Raw genomic sequence first — 14232 nt, forward strand, 5'->3', positions numbered from 1 at the left:
GCTCTCTCTGGGCAGAGAAAAAATATTCTAATTTCCCTTCCTGCTCCTGGTTAAGAGAGAATGGTAGTGTATGGTAACCACATACAACACCATCATTCTTGACAGACACTGAGCTTCAGTATATTTCCTACCTCTGAACTTGTCCTTCTGGAGGCAACAGAACCAACTGTGATGCTTTGTGAGTGACACAGAACAAACAAAACTTAGAGAAGATGGACACTCTGGCTGTGATACAGTGCTTGCTGTCCCTCGCTCTAGAATAAAATCATAAACTGATCCTTTGTGCTGACACTTCTTTCAATCCAGGCTTAATCTACTTTTGAATAAGTCATCACAGTTTTACCTTAGTATGGCTGATATGCTGCATTCTCCTTTGTCATGAGCATTACAGTTGGTGCTATTGCTTGAAAATAAAAAATAAATATATGTATTTCAAACACTTGTATACAAATTGCATGACTCCCATAAAGGTCTATATTAGACTTGTATCTTTTTGTATTGTTCAGCTGATGCACAAACAGGAGTGCCGTAGCCACTTGCCTTAATTCCACATGTTCTTGGGAAAAAAGGCTAGCTATTGGATTACCTGTTGGGATTTAAGTGCTGGTATCATGATTTGGGACAAGAAGAATTCCAGGCCCTGAAGGATATTTCCGTTAGTACAATCAAATGCACCAAAATTCACCTCCTTTGGGAATAAACAAAAATTAGCAGAGTGCACGTAAACTTCTGCAACATTACACTACTTGAGTGAAATTCAGACACATGACAGACATACATACAGTCATTAACTGTGTAGGTTCCATGAGAATATTGCCCCCCCCCAGCTACTGAATTTGGATTGGACACAGACTAAAATTCGACTGGAAATTCCAAGACTTGCCATTAAGTTTGAGTCACCTGAAGAGCCAGTCCCATATTGTAGCAACACTCCAGCCACCAATTAAAATGAATCATTCAACATCAGTGCATTAAGACAATTATACATCTGTATTTCTCTTTTAGAGGAACAGCTTCCATCTATCATAAATGCCTAAAAATGGATAACAAATGTATCAGGCAAGAAATGCCTCAGTTGCACAGTTCTCTCCAGTTCATTGTTACGAAGCATTTCTTTACCCAGAAGGTGGTCAAACATTGGAACAGGCTCCCTAGAGAAGTGGTCGATGCTCCCAGCCTGTCAGCGTTTAAGAGGCATTCGGACAGTGACCTTAACAACATGCTTTAGCTTTTGGTCCGTCCTAAAGTGGTCAGACAGTTGGACTATATGACCATTGTAGGTCCCTTCCAATAGTCCGTTCTAGTTAATGTGAAGCAACAAGCAGTGAATTGCTGAAGCTGGGGACAGAGATCGTACTGGTGAGTGGAATTTTACTATGGAACGTAATGCATTAATTGGAGGAAGTAAGAGACTGCATGTTTTCCCAGTGCTATCTGCTTATGGACTGGTTATCTTCTTCTACAGGCATTTTGCTTACAGATGGATACATCCTGAACATGGGCCATGTGCTTTCCACGACCCATAAGGACTAGCCATTTCAGCTCTGGGTATGTCTGCTGTTAGCAGAGAGGGAGTCTCACTGAGAACTTCTGAGCTGCACAAACATACACTGATTTTGCCTTCATCACACTGAATGCTTCACTCATACAGGGAAAAGCAGAGTTCTGCCCTGGAAGCTTCTACTCCCAGCTTCTGCCTGTGTAAAGACAGCAATTCCAGTGTGTTTTAGGAACAGCAACTACAAATGAGGTTTCGTAGAAGCTTGGACATTCTTGGCTATCTTGATAATTCATTTCACTAGTGTTTTTCTTGCTAGTTCCCCCTTGCATGCAAAAGAAGAGCATTTAAGACAATTAGTTGTTATGCATGGGTGGAATACTACATCCTAACATTATTACAGTATTATAATCCCACTACACTACAAGAGGGTAGAAAGCTCTCTCTCAAAAAGTGGTGGTATTATGGATGACAATCAAGACATCATTCTGCTTGAAGAAGTGCTTAGGAGGAAGACCAGATTTCTCTGCACGTCTGAACATGTTCCCTGGGAGGCAATGCTCACAAGGTTGTTAACAAGGAAATGCTCCTAAACTAGTTCTTTCTGCAGGAGGGTGTGCTAACAAAATAACAGAAGGAAAGGACAGAACGCTAATGAAGAAAATAACTGACCTCTATTTTTCCCCTTCAGATGCTTTTAACAATGCCAGTCTCTCCCATATTAGCGTTTACATTTGTCGCAGGGAGGGGGAGACATGGCAAATTAAGTCTTTCAAGACTTCTGAATCTCTAGGACAAGGTCGATATACAACCTGAACCATTTCTTTCCACAGGATGCCAAAGATTCGGCTATTCCTCTTGAGAAACAGGGGACAAATCCATGTATTTCTAGGGTGTTCTCAGGTTCTGCTTGCAGCACAGCTCTTCAGGATAAACCAAAATTTGCCAAACCAGCCTGAGCCTGAGCTCCAAGCCTCATCAGTGTGAAGACTGCTGGATGGAAAATTAAGGCTTGTTTTACCTTCTATGTCATCTAAAAATGTTGCCTCACATAAGGAATGAAGTATGATGACAGCTACAGGACATCCACTGCCAAGACGAGGTGATTGCAAGAGAACCACAGAGAGAGGACACGAGGGAAGCTCACTGAAGAGTTTGTACAACCATTCTGACAGGTGCCCAACTGAAACAGTGCAGCAGGACTCACAGGCCGTGAGAAGAGGAAGCCTCAAAATTACTTTTGCACCCTTGGATGAGGTATTTGTAAAAATATTGTCATAAAGCAAGTGACTGACAGAAACCGAAGTACTAATTTCCATGACTGTAGCTGGAGAACAAACTTCCTACAGCTTTGGACTGCTCTAAGGGAACACATCAACTTATCAGTGACAAATAAGGAGAAAATCTGTAAAGCATAAAAATCAGTGCATCAATGTTTTTGAGAAAATTATTACAGGCTTATTGATTTTTTTTTTGTTTAATGTCTATTCTCAAATGTTATATCTGCATGCTCTTCTGTTGCAAATATTTTGGTCTGACCTGGGAAATATTTGATGCAGTTATAACTTTATCTGATGTCCTTAGGAAAAACGCACAAGTTCCTGTAAAGTTCTGTAAAAAGGACAAAATGCAATCAGTTAAAAAGAGTACACCTCTACAGTAAAAGTAATTTACTTAACAATGTAAAACTGTGCTGAAAACAAAATTGTAAAAAAATTATTACTCAAAAAAGTAGGAAACTGTTTGTAGGATATTTCAAAATCCGTCCTTCTCAAATCAAACATTGTTTTTTCTTCATCTGACATAAGAACATCAAAAATGCCCTTTTGGGCAGACCGGTCCAGTATCGCATCTCTACCAAGAAAATGCAGTTCAGGGAGAGCTTGTGAGCCAGGCTCCTTTCTAAGCTCCATTCCTCTTGTGTTCCCTGACCACTTGCGAACATTGTGCAAGAGCTGAGAGATGACAAATTCCTGTCTAGTCATTTTAGTATCCATTTATGGACCTACCCATGAGGTTGTCTAATCCCTTTCTGAATGTACCAACACAAATTCATTGAAAAAAACCTAAAGATATCTTCAGCTTTCAAACATTTAAAGTACTTTTCATAGACACCTAGACCAGAATGGATCATGTTAGAATGGCATTTATTTCATTTTTTTAAAGGGGAACTTAAAGATTACTAAAAACTTCTGATTCAAATACTTTTTAACATGTGCTTTCATCTTTTTGATGGACTGAAGTAATGTAAAAGTTTCAAATCAGTACTGCAACAATGCTTATTTTTAATCTATTAAATTTAATAATAATTCAACTATAACAAATTTTAAAAGCCATTCCAGTTGGTCCAATTGGCAGAGTAATGGACCTCACTTCTCTGAAAGCAAGAAAGAATTCTTCAGCTATGTTTTTTCTAACATAACTATGTTAATATAAGCTCATTGGAAAAAAAATTAAAACATTAAAAAGAAAAAGACATCACCATGCCTTACTCAAAAAGTTGAATATGGTACACCTGATTTCCTCCAAAAGAGACAGAAAGAAAATTAATCAGAAATGTTAATGACTAGTCTGAATAATGCTTAGATATTACAGTGAGGCGGTTGTTATAAGAATTTGAATGGAATAAAGGAATTATTAAAGATATTTTTGGAGTTATGTGTGGCATTATTGAAACCACTGAAGAACTGCACTTTTAAACTAGAAGTGCACAAGCACTGGAAAATACTTGAACATACAGTCATTAACAAAAATGTTAGGATCTGCAATTTTTAAACAAGCGTTTATTTGACCTGCTCTCCTCTCAGACAGTCAAATCCATTAATCACTACTTCTTTACTGGTAAATTCCAAGCTCATCTGAAGAAATACTGGGAGATCTTACATTACGACAACATGGACTAAATACTTAAATATCTATCCAAGAATTACAAAAATCTGTTTAACACTGCAAAACTGTTACATTTTTCCAATGTTTCACTTTTCAAATGTCATCTAATGAATTTTTCAGCCATACCTCAGTAGAACCCATGGTAATAAATAACTTCTTCTGAATCAAACTGTTCGTTGATCCATCTGACCTCAGTGATGCATTCAACTTTTGCTAGTAATTATAAATAAAAGGTTAATATAATAAAAACTATTATCATACAAACACCTCATCCTATTTGAATATGTGAATTATAACTAAGCTCATTCTGAATCAGTTAGTAATTCCCAGACAGAAATCATGAGGCTGACTTTGGCGGTGCTAGCTAATGGTTGGACTTGATGACCTTAAAGGTCTTTTCGAACCAAAACAAGTCTATGATTCTATGATTTGGTGAAGGAGCTTTGTATGAATCTCACAATCCATAGTAAACAGTTTCGTAGCCCTGTTCTTCCAGAAAACACTCAAAGAAGAAGGGGAAAAAAATCTCAGAAAAATATAATGAAATAAAATCTGAAATGTTTCCTGGAGCAACTTCCTCCATAGAAACAAACTGGATGTCTTGCAGAAAGAGTCATGTTCCTGGCCTGCAGAGTCACATGGTAATTGTGAGCAGGACTCACAAGGAACACTCTCAGGTAGATCCTGGCAACAATGCAAAGAAATTTAGCTTTCTGCTGATGTCTTTAACGACACATCACTCTGAAAAACTTCCTCTCTGAGAAGCCTTGCTGCCACTGGTCTCCCTCCACTGAGATGTATCTACAACCTCATCTCTTGGAAGCAATTATAAAGGTTTAAGCCAAATAAAGACCCGCATCCCTCTAATTCTAGTGAGAGAGTTAGGTTAGCAGTTAGACTTTATGATCTTGACAGTCTCTTCCAACCAAAATGATTCTATCATTCTATGAATTTTCTGTCACACAATTTGGAAAATAATCTGTTGAAACTTGGAAGAATGTCACAGAAAATAAAGCGGAAGAAGCCTGCAGGTATATTCTCCTTTTAAGTTTAAGGAGAGGACTCTTCCTAAAAAGTCAAATGTTCAGCTCCTGCTACACCAAATGTGTGATGTATGATACACAGTGGTGGCTCCCCACTCTCACCTCTAATCAGTATCTTCTAACCCCTATGCACAGTCTCAAGTGAACATCATGCACCCAAGCTGGTGAAAAAGAGAGATGAGCAGCACTGAAGAAAGAATCTTGAGAAACCTTGGTAAAAACGTGATTTCTAGGTCAGGCCAACCGTCTGCCCAGACCAGTATTTTGTCTCCAAGAACGGCCAAAAATGGTTAAAAACAGGGCAAGCATGTATGATACTGCCCCTGAGTAATCTCCAATATGTTTGAAACCAAACTGTTGACAGAACAATTTAATGAGATCTCTTGACTCATCATAATTAGGTGGAAGATGGTAAAGACGGCATTCATACTTTCCATCAGAAACATTTATTTTTATGCTATGCTGCCTTTGCAACAAAATTTTCATGAATTCATATTTTAATGGTTAGAAGACCAAAATAAAACAAAAGTAAATGCCAAAATGAAATGTTTCACTTAACCCGAGCTGGGCATAAATTTATGACTTGTAAGTTGAGGAAAACACTTTCAAGATTTTTAGTTTCATCTTGTTCTAAGTCAGAGAACAACATGCTCATCTCAGAAATGTGCACACACAGTCTCAGTGAAAGGAAAAACTGATTAAACTGTTTTGACAGCTGAGCTGATTCTGTGCTTTGCAAAGTCTCTAACCAATCCCAGTAACACTCAAAAGTTCTTTTAATTTCCATCAGTTATAATGAATCTGTAATTCATTCTTGTGCTTAACTGATGATCAAGCATTACCAATTGTTTTATTGTCCCCAACGAGCCTAAAATGGTGAGTTAGCCGACCTTAACATGACTCCTCAATGGCATAACCTGAAAGGACTATGGAATGACTTACGCAGTTCAAGAAGTTCACAACAGTCACATTACGCAATTTCAAGGTCACTTTGCAACTTCTTATACCACACACAGATTGGAAGCTGAACACATTATTTTGCTTTTTATGAAGAGGCTTCCCCTTTTTAAAATTGAAAAGAGAGAAATATACCTTTGGGACTACAACTACCTTGTTTCTAGTTATGTATAATTTTCCAGGCTTGAGATTATTTTCTGCAGAACAGGACAGACTTGAACGTGAAGCCATCTTAATTCAGAAAGAAATTGCACCATTTTTCATGCTCTTGAATCACTGCTTTGTCCATAATAGAGCTGGTGAAGTTCACACCAAAAGAAGCCTGCTCTTATACAGACATTTCCCCATTCCTATAACACATTAGCTAATCCAGTCTTTTTAAATTCTAACTACTGTGAACACTTTGCCTCAATTATCTTTATCTTTTCTGAGGTCTGAATTATTACTTTACTTGCCCTTTTTAAGTGTTCTTTTGTGAAAACAAAACAGTATCAAACCATGCCACAGGGCATCCTCCCATTTCCATGTAAGTTGATATGGCAGCATCTGAACAATGAGATCCAGGTTCTTTTCACATTCGCATGCATAGCAAAATAATCTCTGTTAACATATTCTGAATTTTGCAACAGTCATGATTTTTTTTTTAAAAGTGCAACTTTGCTTTTGCAGAAGTAGTAACAGAAACATACCTGTAATACATCTTGGTAAAAGAAGAGCAATTTCTTAAGTCCACTAGATGCAAAGAATTGTTCTATAAGTTGAAACTAAAACCAAAATTACAAGTAGTTAATTGTGAAGTAGTCTCAAAAGACTGGAAATTTTTGGAAAAATATTTAATAATAATAATTTAATTAATATTTACCTTGTCATCAGAAATAATGGCCTCCTCCACTTGCTGCTCACTTAAGTCTATCCCATCTGCTAATCTTGCTATCAAATACTTGTGTCTTTCATCTATCTGAGCTCTTCTCTCTTCTTTGGTGACTTTGGCTTGCTTGGCTAGTTCTTTTCTAGTTTCACTGGAAAGTACTATACTTTTCTTACCAGTTGTCTAGAAAATAAAATTTTGTTATAGAGAAATTATTTTTCCTCGCTTAAGGATTGTATTTGATAGTATTGATCTTTAAGCTAGTTTCATAAACTAATTCAAACAGGAACATAAAAAATATATCTAAGGGATGCAGAGGGAAAAGATTAGTAATAATTAACTTGTTAGGCCAGAATTAATTCTTACTCTAAGGTCATTACAATGGAAATTTCAGATCAGGGCCTCAGAATCAGATGTGGATGCAGGCTAACGCAACAATACAAATTTAGCACTATAAAGGCTCTAATTCAAATCTCGGCTTTGTGAATCCAGTTTCCAAACTTCTGTATGTCCATATTCCAGATCTGGGACCAGATCTCTCTCTTTACTCTCAGCATTTTAATATAGAGTATCAAATTATTACCTCAATGGAAATAAATAAAACAAATCCACTATAAAATCAGTCACCACTGGAACAAATATGCAATTGATGTTTAATACACAGGTCATATAAGGGTAGTAGCAGAGTGATAAAGGATATTCATGTAGGCAAAGGATTCTTAAGTCTTCATAACAGTGTGAACAAGACTGAAAATAAATGTGGTGGATAAGATTTTTAAGTCAATATATAATTTTTAGAAGCTATACAGAAAACTAAAGATTTGGGTAAAAAAGTCACCACGCTGAGCCTTTCCCTCTACACACAGCTCCCACTGACATGAGTATCTGGAGCCTGGGGATGTCTATACCTCACAATTTTTACTGGAGAGAAGCAAACATAAATTACATCATCCTCCCAGTACTCTAAACTAGAACTTTACTCTTAGACTAAAAAAAAAAAAAAGCTGGCCAATGTCCACCTTTGCTTCCTACCATTTGGTGTTATCCCAGACTGAATGGATGTTCTACATCCCTCGTGTCTCTACCTGCATCTCTTTGAGACCAGGAGACACCAAGAATACCTGAATACCTGTAGTTGTTGGTCAGTACCATTCTGAGGTCTCTAAAAGCTACGTATTTTCTGATTCACAGTTTGTTCTTCTCTCATGTAGGTCCCAGCTCCTCTGTGCCAATCTTTTATCATCTCTGGCTTCTATGCCAACAGCTGGATTTTTGTTTTTGCATATGCCTTCCCTGATGCAGCATGACTTTATTCAAGTATTTTTACGCGATATTAATTTTCAACTTGGCAAAGAAAGGGATTAACTGGTGGATGATCAAAAAAAAATAATAAAAAATCCCAGCAACACACATTATAAGCACAGGAAGTAAAAGGCCTAACATTGTATAAACTTTTGAGTGGCTCATTGTTCTTTTTCCTTGTAATTAAGAGATATGAAAGGAACTCAGCATCCTGCAGTATTAGGCCAACCTTTGTCAATGAAGACTTCAAAAATAATCTGTGCAGAAGAAAATTTAACAGACAAAAGATAGCTGAGTCGCCACCTTTTTAGCATGAAAATACTTGCCGGAAGAACAGCAGTTAAAGGTGATCCTGTGACAGCAGATCCCAGCTCAGTGCCCCTTGTCTTCAGGTCCCCTCCACGTCTACGGTGCTTACTTTCTGTGCCTAGTTAAAAGAAGTGAAAAGTTCTAATTATTCAGGTATATGCACAACAAACACATTTACAAGACCTGCAATGATGTCACTACGTTGTGTCTCAATATCTGCTGGCTGACTTCTCAGGTTGGGGAAAATGAGACACGAAAGGAACATTAGAAAAGCTGTGCCTCAGCAGAAACCGTTAGAAGCCGTTAGGGGAAAAGATGTCTTATAATGGCTTTTATCTCAAGTTCAATTGCAAAGAATCCCTACTGACAGCAGTAGAGGTAAGAAAAAGCAATTTAAGGTACTAGCTTGAAGAAATCAGTTCTGGAAAAAATGGAGACACTGAAATATCATCACTTTTCACTTTTGCTATTGTCGCCCAGTTATTCCTCTTCTGTTACTTCTTTACCTAAATTCTGATTGTACGCCTCATGCATCTCTGACAAACCTGCTACTTGCAAAGACTTGCAAGACAACTTGAGCACATGGAATATCTGAAGAATAAAGATTGCTAATATTTGCATAAAAACCAGGACATATAACATTAGAGTGTGTAGTTATCTCCTGTCGATTGTTTAAGCCTCCTTATGAACTTCTGAAGCCCTTCAAGTTATTAAATAAAATTTATCACATGCTTTTGTTTTTCCCCAAAATTAAAATTTGTATATTTTAAGTCGTTTAAGTAACAAATAAGAATATTTATGTTTTCCTGATAGTAAATGCAACTCATCTCCAGCTAGCCACCATTTCTCTTTTAAATCGTTTTTAATTACAAAGCATTTGTAAATATTGCTTTACCTCTCCTTAATGGAAGTAGTGTTTTAGTTACCTTTAAAATTATGAATGTTTGTAATTGCTACAGCTTGCTTTTAGTCCAAGAAAAAGCAACCATCTTGTTTCTCAGAAGATGGTGTTTAGGTCCCATTCTTGGCAGCAGTGGAGCATGCAGTAGTGCTAACGAGCAGCTCACTAAACTTTCAGGAACTACTATTTAATCTGTTCTAAATAAATTATGAGATTGTGACTAAAATTAATATTCTAATAGTACTGATTTCCTAATAAATTTCCTTACAGATTATGTCTCTTCTCCCATGAAGTCTCCCCTGATTATAATGTATTATTCACAGAACCAAAAAAACGGCTGAGGTGGGAGGGGACCTCTGAAGATCATCTGGTCCAACCCCCCGCGCTCAAGCAGGGCCACCTAGAGCAAGTTGTCAGGACCATGTCCAGATGGCTTTTGAATTTCTCTGAGGTAGGAGACTCTGCAACCTCTCTGGGAAATCTGTGCCAGTGCTTTATCACCCTCACAGTGAAAAAGTGTGAACCTCTTGTGTTTCCATTTGTGTCCATTGTCTCTTGTCCTGTCACTGGACACTACCAAAAAGACCCTGGCTCCATCTTTACACGCTCCCTTCAGGTATTCATACATGGTGATGAGATCCCCCTGATTCTCCTCTTCTCCAGCCTGGATAATCCCAGCTCTCTCAGCCTTTTCTCACAAGAGAGATTCTCCAGTGCCTTCATCATCTTCATGGCCTTTCACTGGACTCTCTCTAGTAGGTCCATGCCACTGTTGTACTTGGGAGCTTAGAACTGGACATGGTACTCTACGCATGGCCTCACCAGTGCTGACTGGAGAGGATGGATCACCTCCTTTCATCTGCTGCCAACACTCCTCCTAATGCAGTCCTGGACACCATTGGCCTCCTTTACCACAATGGCCCACTGCTGGCTGATGCTCAACATGGTGTCCCCACTAGGACCTCCAGCTCCTTTCCTGCCAAGCTGCTTTCCAGCTGGTCAGCCCCCAGCTTGTACTGGTGCCTGGGCTTGTTCCTCCCCAGGTGAAAGACTTTGCATTTCCTCTTGTTGAACTCTATGAGGTTCCCACCAGCGCAACTCCCCAGCCATTCAAGGTCTCCCTTGGTGTATCAGCCATCCCTCTCAGTTATGTGTCATCAACAACCTTGCTAAGGCTACACCCTGTCCCGTCCTCCAGATCATTAATGAAGATTTTAAATATGACTGGACCTGGTATTGACCCCCCAGGATACACCACTAGCTACTGGCCCCCAACTGGACTTTGTGCCACTGCTCACCATTCTCTGGGCCCATCTATTCAACCAGTTTTCAATCCATCCCACTGTCTGCTCATAAAACGCACACTTTATTAGCTTCTCTATGAGGATCTTACAGGAGCAAAGAGGAAAATCAAATTGTAACTGCTCAGCAGTGGTAATTTGTGATCAAGGAATGATCTGGCACGGAGACCAAAAAGGCCCAGCTGCCAAGGGGTTAAGCTGACTGGAAGCAGGAATGCCAGAGACACAACAATTCCCTGTAAGGGACTTTGGCTTCCCTTGGTGATGAGATAAGAAACAGCCAAAGCATTCTCTTGTAGCCATCCTAGGAGTGTTCAGAGTCAATCCACCTTTGGGCAGCAGAGCTGGTGCTGGGGGATGGACCCAAGGCTGGGCTGAGGTGCCCCAGTTGCTGACACTCACCATACTGGTGCTGGTGTAAGTGTACATAAGGAATCAGCTCGTGAAGCATCTTTGCAGACCCCTTGTCGAACCGCTTATGGCAGCAGGACTGTCCAATGCATTGTTAATTATTTTTATATATATATTTCAGCACAAATATGTGTTTAATTCACCTCAAGGGGCACAATAAAAAATTCCCAACAGAAGAGTGTCAAAAGCCTTACTTAAGAAAAGGTAGACCATATCCACTGCACTCCCCTCACCTAACAAGACAGTGATTTCATTACAAAAGGCAATGAGGGCTGGTCAAGCACGTCTTCCCCTTGGTGAATCTACGTTGACTATTCCCAATCACCCGGTTTTTCTTCATGTGTCTGGAAATGGTATCCAGGATTAGGTGCTCTGTCACCTTCCCAGGGACCAAGATGAGGCTGACTAGCCTCTATTTTCCTGGGCCCTCCTTCTTGGAGACAGGAGTGGCATTCGCTTTTCTCCAGGCCTCAGATACCTCTCCCAGTTGCCATGAACATTCAAAGATTATTGAGTGTGACCTTGCAATGACATCAGCCAGCTCCCTCAGCACTCGTGGGTGCATCCCAGTTGGGCCCATGGACTTATATATATACAGTTTCCCTGACCTGATCCTCTCCCATAAGGCCACACTCAATAATCTTTGAAGTAATTATTCAACCTGCTATCACTGTTGATATATTTCAGAAAGGAAATACCATACTACATGGCATACTATTATGTGAGTGCTATTAATTCCCAAAAAAATGGTTCTAATCATGTTACTGTGATTCAACATTAGGAAATCTGCTAAGGGATCTGAGTCACACTGTTCCAGACACTGCAAATACATATATACAAAATAATCCATATATGCATGTGTTTATTTATACGTACGTATTTATTTATAAAGCTGTAAATAGCAGATTGCAGTCCCTACACTGGTATATTCAGAATAGCGTGTACCCACCCACTATGTATAACTACTTGTTATAAACTGAAACATGCTCCTTAAAAATTAGTTTCTCATTTTGTTCCTGGATTTTTTTTCCACACAAAGCCAACATGAAGTACTTATACGTTCTTACAATTATTTTCTTCCTTACCTTTTTTTATAGCAATGAGAGGTGGACAGAGATCAATGTCAGGTTTGGAAGAAAGTTGCATTCCTCTAGGTTGTTCTAATTCCTGCTGTGCAAAGCGACCAGGAAAGGAACTAGATTCGACTCTTCCCCTTAACTCAGTCTCACCTCCCACAGTCTCCTCCATCTCCACACACAAAAAAAATCAACCTAAATCAAGAATGCAGAAAATGACTGGACAATGTAAAGTCATAACAAGCAACCACACCATCAGTATTTTTATCCCTGTTATGGCACCAGTATGATAGACTAACAAGGAAGGGGAAAAAACCAAACAAATTAAAAACCCTACGCCCACCACCACCTCTGCTTCTGGTCGTTACTTTAGAATGAGAAGATCTAAGCAGTTTACAAAACGACAGAAACTACTCTAAGGCCACCCTTTAACAAAACTTTCTAATTGCATAACTGACATTTCTCTCTGGTCAGAGTAAGCATGCTGCAGGTGGGAACTCACGCATCGAGGGACAGGTTAAGCTCCTTCTCACACAACAGCTACAGGTCCCACTCCAAAGGACTGGGCACAGAGCACCGACTGAGGCACTTGCTTAACCTGGAGCAGGTTTCCAAGCCTGAGGTTTGCCTGGGCACTCAGAGCTGCTGGCAGCTGCTATGGCAACCCCTACACAAACCCAGCAAACAACCCAGGCAGCGGAAGGCACCTCCTCTCTCTCCATTTCCTGCTGTATCCACCAACCCACTGCTAATTTCATAACCACTTCGTCTTCTCAAAAGCACCATGTCTTTCCCTTACATATAAATTAAAACCTAAGCAAGCAGCTTCCCTGAGCCTTGGCATTTCTCAGGCTGGACGGGGCTCTGAGCAACCCGATCTAGTTGCAGATGTCCCTGCTCATTGCAGGAGGGTTGGACTAGATGAGCTTTGAAGGTCCCTTCCAACCCAAAGTATTCCATGATTCTAGGACATGCAGAGACAGAGGAGGCTGTAGTGAGGTGCACCCCGACAGCCACACCACTGTCCTCAACACAGCCCGTCTCAGCAGCCTGGGTTCTGGGCAACAGATGACGAGATGCAGCTGAAACAAGTGGCTGAATTAACACTTTAGCTTTATTTTTATTTTTTTTCTGCCGGGCAAAGCCACTTCTACATAGATCTGATGGGCATTGCGTGGTTCACACTCATCCACCTGCGCCACCCTTTGCATCCTTCCTTTCTCCAGACGATACCCAGTGGCCAAGCCCTCACTGCAACAGGTCACCAAACCTGGAGGTTTAATACTTCAAAGGGCTTCTGCATTTTATTTTTTTTAACCGGTCTCAGTGGAGAGAGAGAGGGAAGGGAGGCAGAAGAAGAGGGTGCAGCCGCAGCCCCAAGCCCGCTCTGAGAGGCAGCTGCCGCTTCCCCTCGCTCCCACCTCCCCCGTCGCACCCAGCACCGTGTGCGCGTCCACAGCCGCCCCGCCGCCGGAACGAAGCTCCTGAGGAAGACCGAGGCCGCTCTTCCAAAATCTTCTCCAGCCAGCGCCCGCCGCATCCTCCCCGCACCCGCCCTCCCGGGGCCGCGCAGGCGCAGCCCGCAGCCGCGCACAGGTGTGGGAGCCAAGCCCGCATGCGCACCGGCCGAACGGCGGGGCGGCGAGCGGGGCGGGGGGAGGCTCCGTTGTGCGCCTG

General features: G+C 40.5%; 1 protein-coding gene across 1 annotated transcript in view; it reads right to left on the bottom strand.

Moving 5' to 3' along the window:
- The window catches only part of LOC135985194 (dynein axonemal heavy chain 5-like), a 169318-nt gene extending 155247 nt beyond the window's left edge, over positions 1-14071 (bottom strand). The window contains exons 1-8 of the mRNA XM_065628249.1: positions 13991-14071; positions 12565-12750; positions 8884-8984; positions 7250-7438; positions 7077-7151; positions 4514-4600; positions 3038-3109; positions 587-688 (exon numbers count right to left, since the gene is read on the bottom strand). Coding sequence (XP_065484321.1) covers positions 587-688; positions 3038-3109; positions 4514-4600; positions 7077-7151; positions 7250-7438; positions 8884-8984; positions 12565-12727 — 789 coding nt within the window. The 5' untranslated portion in view covers positions 12728-12750; positions 13991-14071. The remainder of the gene's footprint in view (positions 1-586; positions 689-3037; positions 3110-4513; positions 4601-7076; positions 7152-7249; positions 7439-8883; positions 8985-12564; positions 12751-13990) is intronic.
- Positions 14072-14232: the final 161 nt, after the last annotated feature.

Source organism: Caloenas nicobarica, chromosome 2 (assembly GCF_036013445.1).
Source record: "Caloenas nicobarica isolate bCalNic1 chromosome 2, bCalNic1.hap1, whole genome shotgun sequence".
Taxonomy (NCBI): domain Eukaryota; kingdom Metazoa; phylum Chordata; class Aves; order Columbiformes; family Columbidae; genus Caloenas; species Caloenas nicobarica.